The sequence below is a fragment of the Salvelinus fontinalis genome, chromosome 40, assembly GCF_029448725.1.
Source record: "Salvelinus fontinalis isolate EN_2023a chromosome 40, ASM2944872v1, whole genome shotgun sequence".
NCBI lineage: Eukaryota > Metazoa > Chordata > Actinopteri > Salmoniformes > Salmonidae > Salvelinus > Salvelinus fontinalis.
The window spans coordinates 18,781,806-18,796,564 of record NC_074704.1 but is presented as its reverse complement, the minus strand read 5'-3'; the positions used below and the strand labels follow the sequence as shown (position 1 = coordinate 18,796,564).

The 14,759-nt window shown below is 42.9% G+C and overlaps 1 protein-coding gene across 1 annotated transcript in view; it reads left to right on the top strand.

Annotated features, from left to right (window-relative positions):
• LOC129839860 (potassium voltage-gated channel subfamily KQT member 5-like) overlaps window positions 1–14,759 on the top strand; it is a 64,079-nt gene that overhangs the window by 45,844 nt on the left and 3,476 nt on the right. The window contains exons 7-11 of the mRNA XM_055907553.1: window positions 1,211–1,237; window positions 6,358–6,581; window positions 9,555–9,666; window positions 10,586–10,717; window positions 13,464–13,590. Coding sequence (XP_055763528.1) covers window positions 1,211–1,237; window positions 6,358–6,581; window positions 9,555–9,666; window positions 10,586–10,717; window positions 13,464–13,590 — 622 coding nt within the window. The remainder of the gene's footprint in view (window positions 1–1,210; window positions 1,238–6,357; window positions 6,582–9,554; window positions 9,667–10,585; window positions 10,718–13,463; window positions 13,591–14,759) is intronic.

The window sequence follows — 14,759 nt, the reverse complement described above, 5'->3', positions numbered from 1 at the left end:
TGTTTGGCACGTTTGGTGTGACAATGGCCGTAGGTGTTGGCAAGACAGCACAAACTGATCTGGGACCAGACTACTTATTTTCTACTTATCTCCTCTACCTCTCTACCTCAAGTACTATTTCACTCATGTACTTCCTTCTTTTCTGTGAATGAATACATTTATATTTTTATCATTTGTCTTCTGTTATTATAAGTAAATAGTTCACAGCCATCAAAAGACCAATATTGTCCAGGTTCCTTTTCATCCAAACTGTGGTGAACTCAAGAACTATGACTAAAAACCAATCATGTAGACAAAACCCCAGTACACCTCTATCCTGCTAACACAACAGGCATTCATATCTCCCAATATATGCTCAAACCAACAGTCTAACAGTTTAAGGTAGCGTTCTGAATGACACAGCGTTCTCAATGACACCCCATTCCCTATGTAGTGCACTACTTTTGATCAGGCCCAAGTCAAAAGTAGTGCACTACATGGGGAATAGGGTGCCATTTGGAACTTAGCCTAACACAGTTAGCTAAGATTCACTGAAGACTTGAGATTGTCTGCTCTCCACGTCCAACTGAGGCAGTGAATATAGCGGTCGTCCTCCACGGCTCATCCATTTCTGACGGTAATCAGAATCTAAATGATCCAATCAGGCTTTATTGAATGTGTGGCCACTTCTCCGTCTCTCGTCTCATTGGATTGCCACTGTGCTGGAATAGCCTTGTGTGATTGGGAGATCTGGAGTGCCTGTATTGGTATTATCTGCCAATAGCATTTCAAGACTGGTAAATATGCAGATGGAATGTTGGGGAACCTGGAGATATTGGAGAATCCATCTGCTACATGCTTTACTGACAGGTAGACAACACACACACACACACACACACACACACACACACACACACACACACACACACACACACACACACACACACACACACACACACCTGTCTACACACTGCTAGCGAGTTTGCCTAGATAGTTATACTGCATTGAAATGCATGTGTGTGTCTTGAGTCTTGTTTCTGTTTAGTCTGGTGACTTGCTTGTGATTTGCTCATGTGCTCAACACAACGCTGCCTCAAATCCTCAGCATCTCTTTTGGTGACGACCCCTGGAGGTCATCTCGCTACTCGCTGGCGCAGTAGATAATGTTTGCGATGAAGCCTTTGCTAAATATTTCCTCACTCTCTCCCCTCTCTCACTTCTCAACCTGAAGGAAGGACCAGGGTGAATCGTCCACAAGGTGCGTACCTCCTACTTGCACTGTGCATCTACATGACGCACAGATCCAGACGCAGCACTACCGCCGGTGTGCGTCGTAACCCTGTGTGTTGGGGGTCATGTCCCTCCTGCCTGTGTGGAGTACACTGATGGCAAGGCGCTCTGGATAAGATCGTCTGCTCTGCTAAATGACCCAAATGGAAATGCCAATGCTTTCAGCCGCTATTCAGAACTGTGTGGGTGTGTCCCAAATGTCTCTCTATCCGTAGGACATTGGTCAAAAGTAGTGCACTATAAAGGGAGGAGGGTGTCATTTGGGACCTACAGTGTATTGCTGCTGAAAGTGCCAATATGCAGTCTGGAGACCTATAGTAGAGAAAGATATCTAATTAAGAGGTGTTGGCCCTAGCTCTTAACTTAATGGTTCCATTTATAGAAACAGCCACCAGTTCATTACTTAGTCATTATTTCCCTCTCTTCTGGGCCTCTCCCCTGGGCCTCTCCTCTGGGCCTCTCCCCTGGGCCTCTCCCCTGGGCCTCTCCTCTGGGCCTCTCCCCTGGGCCTCTCCCCTGGGCCTCTCCTCTGGGCCTCTCCTCTGGGCCTCTCCCCCCTCTTTCTTCAGTGTTTATCTTTCTTTCTCTCCTTTTATTATTCCTTCTTCACTCTCGCGCTCCGTCTCTTTATTCCTCCCACTCCCCTATTCTCGCTCAGCTCTTGTCCTTTCTTCCTCTCCCTCATCCCTTTCTCTCACTGCATCTCTCCGTACCTGAGGTGCTCTTCAGGAAGGAAAGGATGGCAGTGGTTTCTCTCTCGCTCTCTCTCTAAAATGAAAAATAATTGTGTTTATTGCAGTCGTGTGTCGTGTGTGTATTTCAGTATAACAGGATTTGAGTGACACAGACACTAAATTACAGAGGAAAGATAGAAGAGGGAGAGAAAACACTGTCTTTCGCTCTGTCTTTCTCTAGCTCTGTCGTTCTCTCTCTCCCCTCTCTCTATTTCTCTCCGTCTTTCTCGCTCTATTTCTCTCCGTCTTTATCTCTCTCTGTCTTTCTCTCTCTCCCCTCTATCTATCTCTCTTTGTCTTTCTCTCTCCCCTCTCTCTGTCTTTCTCTATCTCTCTGTGTCTCTTTCTCTGTCTCTCTCTCTCTGTGGGAGCTAGAAGTGATGTAATATGTTGTCTTAGCTGTCGTTACACAACAGTAGGGAAAGCAAAATGCGTGTGTCTTTAAAGTGAAAAACAGAATTAAAAACCTAAGGGCCACTAAAACATTTGTCTGTGTCGAGAATGTACTTATTTTTTATCTGAGATTTCCAAACTAAATGTAAAGCGTCAACAGAATAGCAGAAAAAATAAAACCTTTCAGTGTTGAGAGGGCGAGGACAGAATCCATCCCACGCAAACCCAAACACTTGAAAAGCATGTCGGTAGAAAAGGAGAGACAGAGGAAGGGAGAGAGCGAGAACAAGAGAGAAAGAGAGAGAACAAAGCTCCACCATCCTCCACCTATTGAATTCAATTCACAACCCCTCTCATGGTCAAGGGCTCCACCTCAAAACTTCAGGAGACAAATAAATAAATAACAATCCCTTTTTGAGTGTCATTGAACCAGGTGCCGATGGCCCTGAAAGCCTACTGGTGCCCGACAGGTTGCCTGTTCTAAAAGTTTACCGTCCTCCACACATATGACTCAGCGCCCATCTCTCTCTCTCTCTCTCTCTCTCTCTCTCTCTCTCTCTCTCTCTCTCTCTCTCTCTCTCTCTCTCTCTCTCTCTCTCTCTCTCTCTCTCTCTCTTCACTCTCTCCCCATCTTTTTTTCTCCCTGTCTCTCCTTCTCTATCCCTCACCCTCTCTCTCTCTCTCTCAGCTGAATTAGTATGGTTAAATGAGAGACATGGACAGGAGTGGGACTGAATTATCAAATGATAGGCTTTTTAAAAACACTGTCATACCTAGGCTCTTCATTTCTCTCTCCACTGAGCTCAATTACCTTTCGAACACGCTCTTTCTAAATGTCAGCAAGTGGTTGACAAAGTATAGTGGTTCTACAGTATCTCTGGTCACGCTTTAGTTTCGTGTGATTGAAGCCGAGTGATCATGCTGTGCTTATAAAGCCTTCATATGCATGACATAAAGGACTATGTCATCTGTCATAAGTTATATTTACATCCATAAACTATACTGTACATAGACATTAATACACTTAGTTTGAGGTGGTGAATGTATAGACATAAAGGCATATAACATCTTTACATAAGTATACATAGACATTCATAGAAGCTACATTCATAAACTATGCAAAGACGTTCACATACAGTACCAGTCAAAGTTCGGACACACCTACTCATTCAAGGGTTTTTCTTTATTTTTACTATCTTCTACATTGTAGAATAATAGTGAAGACATCAAAACTATGAAATAACACATATGGAATCATGTAGTAAACAAAAAAGTGTTAAACAAAACTCAATATATTTGAGATTTGAGATTCTTCCCTTTGCCTTGATGACAGCTTTGCACACTCTTGGCATTCTCTCAACCAGCTTCACCTGGAATGCTTTTTCAACAGTCTTGAAGGAGTTCCCACATATGCTGAACACTTGTCCTTCACTCTGTGGTCCAACTCATCACAAACCATCTCAATTGGTTTGAGGTCGGGTGATTGTGGAGGCCAGGTCATCTGATGCAGCATTCCATCACTCTCCTTCTTGGTCAAATAGCAATTTACACAGCCTTGGCTTGGGTCATTGTCCTGTTGAATACATATAGTCCAACTAAGCGCACACCAGATGGGATGGCGTATCACTGCAGAATGCTGTGGTAGCCATGCTGTTTAAATGTGCCTTGAATTCTAAATAAATCACTGACAGTGTCACCAGCAAAACACCATCACACCTCCTCCTCCATGCTTCACGGTGGGAACCACACATATGGAGATCATCCGTTCACCTACTCTGCGTCTCACAAAGACATGGCGGTTGGAACCAAAAATCTCAAATTTGGACTCATCAGAGCAAAGGACAGATTTCCACTGGTGTAATGTCCATTGCTCGTGTTTCTTGGCCCAAGCAAGTCTTCTTCTTATTAGTGTCCTTTAGTTGAGGTGATTCGAACATGAAGGCCTGATTCACACAGTCTCATCTGAACAGTTGATGTTGAGATGTGTCTGTTACTTGAACTTTGTGAATCATTTATTTAGGCTGCAATTTCTGAGGCTCTAATGAACTTATCCTCTGCAGCAGAGGAAACTCTGAGTCTGCCTTTCCTTTGGCGGTCCTCATGAGAGCTAGTTTCATCACACCGCTTGATGGTTTTGTGACTGCACTTGAAGAAACTTTCAAAAATGTTCCGTATTGACTGACCTTCATGTCTTAAAGTAATGATGGACTGTCGTTTCTCTTTGCTTATTTGAACTGTTCTTGCCGTAATATGGACTTGGTCTTTTACCAAGTAGGGCTATCTTCTGTATACCAACCCTAGCTTGTCACAACACAACTGATTGGCTCAAATGCATTAAGAGGGAAAGAAATTCCACAAATTAACTTTTAACAAGGCACACCTGTTAATTGGAATACATTCCAAGTGACTACCTCATGAAGCTGGTTGAGAGAATGCCAAGAGTGTGCAAAGCTGTCATCAAGGCAAAGAGTGGCTACTTTGAAGAATCTCAAATGTCAAATATATTATACACTTTTTTGGTTACTACATGATTCCATATGTGTTTTTTCTTAGTTTTGTAAATAGTAAAAATAAAGAAAAACCCTCGAATGAGTAGGTGTCCAAACTTTTGACTGGTACTGTACATTATAAACACATATATTTGCTTACCGTATCTCTTTCCTCTGGTTTGTAGTAAGGTTCTCAGTAGTAAGCAGAAGCTACTGAGGAGGTGTACCCTACGGAAACATACTAGGTACATCCCCCCTGCCCGCTTGGACTCATTACTATTTTGGGAATGACTACGAATTTATTCTTGATGCATGGATTCGATATCCGAGAGAAAGTTGATGGTTTTCAAAATGGCCCGCTGAGCTGAGCTGCTTTTGGACAGTGCTTGAAACTGCTGCCTGTTGTCTTATGATTTTAACCACTTCTCTTACTGTACACTAACTCGTGTTGCTCTTGTTTCTGAATGTACAACAGCTATTTGGGAAAGTCTTCAAAACAGATCCACTGAACAGACATGCTGTCTAACTGGTTCATTGTGATATTTCACCATCAACTTCAACCCTTCTGGAGTAGTTTTATCAACTACTCTTGCCTCTTACCTCACTTCCTGTCATTCACACCATTCACACTCACATCACCAAAACGTGAAAGACACAATGACTTCATCTCAACAGTTAACATTTACAATGACCACCGAAACAGTCACGGTTAGATTGGGTATAGCTTCCTGCCCCTTGCCCGCTGCCTGTCCTCTGCACGACCCCTCCACTGCCCCTGCGTGTTGTCACTTGGAAACCCTGTACACAGCATTGTCCATCCTCTGACCTCAGCACTCCACCGTGCGTCTCACCATTTCAGCAGTCCGTCCTTGGATATTAGACCCCATGAATAGTTCATCACAAGGTTTAATGAAATCATCACTTCACCCTATTCCCTTGGTGGTCTTGGTTATCTATGATACAAGACCCTCCCCTGCACAAACTCCTATGGTACCTCTTCTATGCTCCTCCAATGGGGACTCTGCCAGTCAGAGAGACAGTGATTGGCCAGCTGAGGTCACATGTTTAGGAGTGAGCTGAGTGCTAGAGAATCATAATTACATACTAACAGTAGGGTACCCGCTGAAGCATTTTGCCTGCTGTGCGCTTGTATTTTGGATAATAGGCTGCAGTGCATGCTGGTCTATGAATAGGCCCATCAAGCTAACCTAATTTAAATGCCTTGCTCTCCAGTGAACCAACCAATAATTGGGTAAACGAATGAACAAACTCATGAAATGGTGAAAGACTCCTGTAAAAAGTTTCCAATCAATGCGTTTCGTTTGAATTGTTCCCGACCCCGAACCTGTGCTTGATCTTGATACAGTATGTGTGTATATCTTTGTTCCACTAACACCATTTCTTTCTCTCTCTCTCCATCCCTCCACACCATCATCCCCCTTTCTCCCTCCATCGATCCATCCCCATGACAGCCAGAAGCTGAGTTTCAAAGACCGGGTCCGAATGGCGAGCCCCAGGGGGCAGAGTATTAAGAGTCGGCAGACGTCGGTGAGCGACCGGCGGTCCCCGGGGACTGAGGCTGGGGGTACGGAGGGCACCAGCCCTGCCAAGGTCCAGAAGAGCTGGAGCTTCAACGACCGCACCCGCTTCAGACCCTCCCTCCGCCTCAAGATCCAATCACGCTCCACTGCCGATGGTGAGAGGAACTAATGCATTGTCATGATTGGTCAATTGTTGGATTTGGGCGTTTGGTGTAAGAGATGGGTAGATTGGTACCATGTCATTTCCTTTGCCTTCATACCAAAATGGTAATCTTGCCCTGATGCTTTCTACGCATGTTATCATCCTCAGAATGATATCTCATGATATCTTTAGATATACTTAGCTTATCCTTAGATCACTGGTGAGCTACATCAACATACAACCACACTATTAATGTCATGCTAGCTTTCACTCTCTTTCCCTAAGTTCTCTGGCTGGGCGCCTATGAAGGATTACTCAGACCAGACCAGAGCTGGCACAGACCATAGAGCCAGCCGTAGAGCCAGCTAGGCCCAGCGGGAGGAATGTTAATGCCTGTTTGCGGTGCGCTGGTTTGGGCTAGTGGGGCTGGCCGGCTTGGTTATGGCTGGAGCTCTGAACCGTACTCTGGATGGTGGGTGCGAAGGGAAGGGAATGGGTATGCTGTAGATTAGCAGCCTTAAGGTGCTAGCAGAGGCTGCAGTGCTGCTCTATCCAGCCTAGCCAGCTGGCTGAGGAAGGCAGGGTAGCAGCCACAGGGACCAGGTAGCTAGGTCAAACAGAACACCAGCTAAATTCTAGAATGAAGTAGGTCTACACCAATAGTGGACTATAATAACACTATAACCAGCACATTATGTTGAGGATGGATAGAAATGGAATGGGTGATTTATCCAGCTGAATCTGGTGTAAGAGACGTTTTGGATAAAGTGAGGATTAATAACTATACTGTATATGACGCTTACCTTACACAACCATACAATAATCATGTTGTATATGGTAAATGGACTGTTGCATATACGGTATGCCAGATGGATTAAATGGCTTTGCCAAGAACCAGCTACAGTACTTTCTGAATTAATGAGAGCAGAGATTGATGCTGGCTGACACACACACACCAATCTCCCAAAGGCCCGTGGTGGCTTGCCTTGTAACATTACAAATAGCATTAACCTGGGGTCATAGAAAACGTTTTATTGGTCAGGGGAAAATTTGTTTGATCTGCACTCTACCACTTCTAACCCCTGGCCCGCTTTGGTGTGCTTTATGTCGTAACTCATGCCTGGCCACTCATAAACAGCAGGTCTTTGTGATAAATATTTCCCATTAGCAATATACCTACTGAGGCCAGGCAGCTCTCAGGCTCGCGCTCTTCTGCTATACTATATGGACTCTCTTTTGTGAAAACAAGAGTTTTTCATTTTTTTTCTCTCTCATCTCTCTCGCTGTCTCTCTCTCTCTCTCCCTCTCCAGTAGCAGTGCGTGGGTAAAATCCCTGTGGAAACCAAGCCAGTAAAAACATGGTACAACCAATGTTGGGATGATTGCGTTGTTTGCTCTATAACCCATTCGTTCATACGTTGCCGTGATATACAATAAGGCAGAGACAACAATTGACAACAGTCTCATAGTGGTGAAATAAATTCAACTACACATACATTTGTTTCATCACAGAACCGGAGAGCAACGTCGGTCCAGGGAAGTCCACAAAGCAAATATGCATGTAATGAGTAGTTATATGACCTGCAACCAGTGGTGTAAAGTACTTAAGTAAAAATACTTTAAAGGACTAATTAAGTCATTTCTGTACTTTACGCTACTATTTATATTTTTGGCAACTTTTACTTTTACTTCATTACTTTCCTAAAGAAACTATAGTACTTTTTACTCAAAAGTACTCGTTACATTTTGAATGCTTAGCAGGACAGGAAAATTGTGAAATTCACACACTTATCATGAGAACACGTGGTCATCCCTACTGCCTCTGGGATGGCAGACTCACTAAGCACTAATGCATCTTTTGTAAATAATGTCTGAGTGTTGGAGTGTGCCCCTGGCTATTCATACATTTAAAAAACAAGACAATGGTGCCGTCTGCTTAATATAAGGAATTTGAAATGATTTATACTTTTACTTTTTATACTTAAGTATATTTTATCAATTACATTTACTTTTGATACTTAAGTATATTTAAAACCAAATACTTTTAGACTTTTACTCAAGTAGTATTTTACTGGGTGACTTTCTATTAAGGTATCTTTACTTTTACTCAAGTATGACGATTGGGTACTTTTTCCACGACTGCCTGCAACATGTTAAAGCGAGTTAATGTTTGACAGTTTACTAAACAACTACTGATTTAGAAGTCAACACAAAGACAACAGGAGTATTGCCTCTGCTATTTCAGCACCATTTCAACTTAAACATTTAATCAACAAGGCTATATACAGTATGCTTTTTTGAATACACTGAAAACAGTTTTTTTTTTTTTAAGTTTGGACTCACCTTACTTGTAGACTAGCTGAATGCCAATGCCATCCTCCTCTCTTTCATGTTGGCAAAATGGTCTATGGCTCTGTCCCCTACCTAAAACACTTGCTAGCCTAACTTCCTCGCATGGGTAACAATGAATCAGATAAGTTAGCTAACTATTTAACGTAAGCCTAAAATTTGCCCAGCGTCGTCCGGGTTAGGGTTTGGCTGGGGTAGGCCGTCATTGTAAATAAGAATTTGTTCTTAACTGACTTGCCCAGTTAAATAAAGATTAAATGGAAATACTGCCACAACATGTCATACTCTTTTGGTCCACACAGCATCAGATAGATGGGCTACACATACTGAGACAGAAGGGCGCTGTTTCCCTCACTCTGATGATTTCTCCGGTGAGATTCAGCCACTTGCGAATTGATGGAAAATCATTAAAACACAGAGAGAGACAAAAGATATGTTTTAAAAGTATTATTTTTTGAATATTTGTGGAAGCCTGGCTTCCCTTGGCATCAATGAATGCGCGCCACTGTCTCTCTCCAACCCCTTCCACCCTCTCTCCTTCCTTCCCTCCATCTCTCTTTCTTTCTGTCTCCGTCATAAAAAAAAGGTATGTTAAAACTCAAACTCTCTTTCCCTCCATCTCTCTCTCTCTCTCTAGCTGACTCTAACATGACCACTGAGGATGGGTTTGGTGATGACAAGGGGTGTCACTGTGAGATCTCTGTGGAGGACCTGCTGCCTTCCGTCAAGTCTGTCATCCGAGCCGTCAGGTAAGCCATACGCACGCACGCTTGCTTGCTAGCTCTCACACACACACACACACACACACACACACACACACACACACACACACACACACACACACACACACACACACACACACACACACACACACACACACACACACACACACACACACACACACACACACACACACACACACACACACCTGCTGCCCTCACTCAAGTATGTCATCAGAGCCTTAGCGTGACCTTTTTCTTCTTATTGTAACCTCCTAACTCTTTCCCCTAATCCATACCGTGAGAGGCAGCTTTAAAATCCCTCTTACTTCCCGCCATGGGTTTAGCCAGTGGATACATTACTATATAATTTGTCCATCAGTCTTACCACTTTGATCCTCACATTGGGCAGTAAGGGCCTCTCATATTCAACCTCTTCCGTTGTATGTGGCCCCTAGGCTCCACAGGTGTATGTACTAAGCTCCCCTTTACTCTCTCTCAAAGGGCTAGATTTACATGTTACACAGCTAAAGTAAACAGTGAAGTAAAGACTGATTTTACCTCAGATCTTTCGCTGTACAACTTCACAGGAAATATTTTCTTTCGAAATATGAAATGATTCTCCAGATGAGCGGTTATGTATTTATGTTGAGAAAGAAGAGCTGTTTCTGCTGTTTCTGTTTTAGATCTCAGTACCTTGGCGTGTGTTACTCGAGGTCAATGTCCTTCTTTGTTCGAGGACTCCCTCTTATGGTAGATTGACAAACTGCATTGAGAATCCCTCCTGTGCTGGATCGCATTCATTAGCACACACCGTAGCGAAATGTTTCGCAACGGGAAACAAAAACAAGCATTTCTTATTAGACACGTTCATGTAGTCCCTCCCTGTTTCAGTCAATGTTCTTTCTTCTGGTATTTAATGAACATGACCCTGGTCTGGTCCATCCAGGATAATGAAGTTCCACGTGGCCAAGAAGAAGTTTAAGGAGACGTTGCGTCCGTACGATGTGAAGGACGTCATAGAGCAGTACTCCGCCGGACACCTGGACATGCTGTGTCGCATCAAGAGCCTGCAGACACGGTGAGAACAATAATGCACTGTCACGCATGGTCAAAGTGCTCACGTAGTCACACTCTCTAACTTAGACCGTCCAATACAATGCATGAAAAGCTTAGCTAGCAGCTGTTTGCCTATGTGTATTCACTGCTTAGCCACTAATGTGAGCAGTATGTCTTTGTCTTCATGTGAGTGTGCATATGTTTGAGTCTGTGTGCATACATTCATATTTGTGTGTGTGTGTGTGTGTGTGTGTGTGTGTGTGTGTGTGTGTGTGTGTGTGTGTGTGTGTGTGTGTGTGTGTGTGTGTGTGTGTGTGTGTGTGTGTGTGTGTGTGTGTGTGTGTGTGTGTGTGTGTGTGTGTGTGTGCGTGTGTGTGTGTGTCCTCACTTTCCCCCACAGGCTGGACATGATAGTGGGGCCCCAGCCTCTGAGCAGCCGAGCCAAGACCTTTTCCTCTCCCTCCCTGCCCATGTATTACAGCCAGGGCAGAAAGAACTCCACTCAGGGGTCAGAGTTAACCCCCTCACGCCCCTCACACACACCCCTCACGCACTCTCCTATCCTCACACCCTCTTGACTTTCTCCCCATCCCCTGCATGTGGACTAGTGGATTGTTTGCTAGAAGAAACACTGCATGGTTTTCAAATCGCACACATTTTTCTTACCTGTCTAGGTTGATAGTATATCTTACCTGTCTAGGTTGATAGTATATCTTACCTGTCTAAATTGACAGTATATCTTACCTGTCTAGGTTGACAGTATATCTTACCTGTCTAAGTTGACAGTATATCTTACCTGTCTAGGTTGACAGTATATCTTACCTGTCTAAGTTGACAGTATATCTTACCTGTCTAGGTTGACAGTATATCTTACCTGTCTAGGTTGATAGTATATCTTACCTGTCTAAATTGACAGTATATCTTACCTGTCTAGGTTGACAGTATAACCTACCTGTCTAGGTTGACAGTATATCTTACCTGTCTAGGTTGATAGTATATCTTACCTGTCTAGGTTGATAGTATATCTTACCTGTCTAAATTGACAGTATATCTTACCTGTCTAGGTTGACAGTATATCTTACCTGTCTAGGTTGACAGTATATCTTACCTGTCTAGGTTGATAGTATATCTTACCTGTCTAAATTGACAGTATATCTTACCTGTCTAGGTTGACAGTATATCTTACCTGTCTAGGTTGACAGTATATCTTACCTGTCTAGGTTGACAGTATATCTTACCTGTCTAAGTTGACAGTATATCTTACCTGTCTAGGTTGACAGTATATCTTGCCTGTCTAGGTTGACAGTATATCTTGCCTGTCTAGGTTGACAGTATATCTTGCCTGTCTAGGTTGACAGTATATCTTACCTGTCTAAGTTGACAGTATATCTTACCTGTCTAAGTTGACAGTATATCTTGCCTGTCTAGGTTGACAGTATATCTTACCTGTCTAAGTTGACAGTATATCTTACCTGTCTAAGTTGACAGTATATCTTATCTGTCTAAGTTCACAGTATATCTTACCTGTCTAAGTTGACAGTATATCTTGCACGGGGATCCACTTGGGACTGTTGATGGGTTCAGTTTCTAGATTCCTCGTGGTGATGTTTCTTCTGTTCTGCATTCCTGTCAACTGAGTTTTCTCTGAGTTTTCTCTTAAACATATGGCTCGATTCAATCAGATCCGCTTTAGCCAACATCCGCACAGCTGATGGTTTGACGGTGTCGGAGGTGGAATTGCGTTAGAGTGATCAAATCCACAAGTTGCTCCCGGCATTATAGCTTAAACGGACATTGCCATTGGCTGCACGGAGTCTCATTAAGTTCGAATTCTGGAATGTGAGATGTAATCTACACCTCGATTAGGCTGTTAAAAATCCTCAGTGTTTAGTTAAATGATTTTTCAATTTGAGTGTAATTATTTGTATAAAGCCTACACTTTCTCATTCCGAACTTCTAACGCAAGTGGGGAGGTGTGGCTTCATGACAATGATCACAAGAGCAGCTGCTCACCAATTTACAGCTCGAATGCAGTTCCACCGCCGACACTGCCAAAACGTCAGCTATGCAGGTGTCGGCTATAGCAGGTTGGCACTTGATCTGATTAAACCTAGGCCCTAAACTTTCACTGAATTTGAAAGGCCTTATTTACCAAATGAGTGAGTAGTGAGCCACCATGTGGTAGAAACTTAAACATTTTCTGGTCGAGAGCTTCTTGAGTCATGGAAAATATTGATTATCTCATATAAACATCTCAACTGAAAATCCAAATGTGTAGTAAAATGATATATAAAAACTATGCTTGTAATTTAAGGTCATCCATTTTGTCTTTAAAATCCAGTAGTAGATAATACATTTCTTCTCTTCTTCTTGACTTCTAAAGTTTTATTGTAGATCTTTTGAAAAAAAGGTGTATTGACATCCTACTGGGCACAGACGTAAATTCAACGTCTATTCCACGTTGGTTCCACCTCTTTTCCGTGAAATGACATGGAAACAACGTTGATTCAGCCAGTGTGTGTGTCCAGCGGGATGCTGTTGATATTGATACACTTGCAACATATATCTCCAGTGACACAGTAAACCGAGACAAATATATCCTTGTGAGCAGTATGGCCTCTACAGTAAGTGTAGAGGACCAATTCCAACTCTAACTCTCTTTCCTTCCTTCTTCCTTCTCGGCGGGCTGCCTACTGGACATCCTCTGGTCCTGCACCATTTCCTTATCTGTGCCCTCTCTTTAACACTATGTCTCATGTGTCCTCCAGAGTGGACCAGATCCTGGGTAAAGGCCAGATTCCTCTGGATAAGAAGATCCGGGACAAGCTCCTGTCTGATGGAGACCTGCTGGAGGACATGAGTATGCTGGGACGCGTCTGTAAAGTTGAACGGCAGGTCAGTGGGTTTCCATGAACTGAAACACTGGTTCATTAAATATGGTGAATTATGTGTGGTTCACCTTTTACACTTGTGGGAATTGGCCTATAACGGGCGGGGCTAAATTGAAATGTTTCTTACAGAAGAAATATGAAAAGCATATGCATAACCATGGTAGCAATTTTAAGGGAACAGTTAAATAAAATAAAAATTATTAGACCAAAGGTGAGTACACAAGTTCACCTGACACAAGACTGAATCAAAAATTACAAGGGTTTGAGTGAGAGGATTAACTGGTGTGTCCAAGTGGCCACACCCCTCTCCAAAATGTGCACAGTTCCTAAGAAATTTCAATGCATTTTTATGACTCAAAGAATAGTCTTCAACTATAAGGTACTTTTTAAGCTCTCCTAGCTGTAACATTGAGAAACTAGAGCATGCACACTTGTAGTTGTTGTGTTTGGAACACAACCTTGCATCCCCATCATCACACAATTACTGTTGCTGTTTACACAATCCAAAAATGGTCCATAATGAATCGTAGTCTGGGTCAGGTGGGCATGACTTGAAAGCTTGTTCTATTGCCAACATGACTAGCTAAGTTAATATATACGATCTTACAGTGTTAGGCTTTCACAAGGTAATTCTGGTACGTATAGAAAGGAGTCATGAGTGCATTCAGGTGGCAAATTATCTTCAGAATAAACAAACAGGCTCATTCTGTTCAGAACAACTCAGGGTATGATGCCATGTCACCTTGTAACTGTACATCAAACATAGTGATCATAAACGCTGACACTGCATAAGACGTGAATTTTATGATATGGAGATGTGAAGTGCACATTTGGACTCACGGGTGTTTGGCTTGCTTGTGTGACATCAAAGTAGTATTTATTATAATAATCCTCATCGTCTCATCTTTCAAAATACATAGTCCTCTTAACTTACAGCATTTCCCTCACTAAGAGAATGAAAAAAAATTGCAAATGTTGCCCAAGTACTGGGAGAGATGGAGTCAAATTCTTAACGCGAGCGGTGCTCAGGTTCAGAACGGCTGTCAGTCCAAACCCATACAGCACTGTGAAGCATTAGTGCCCAAAATCTGCCATTTTTAACCCGTATACAGGTACAGGTATGAGTGTAACGAGCTAACAACTACTGTTATTCAACATATTTTAATTGTTTTG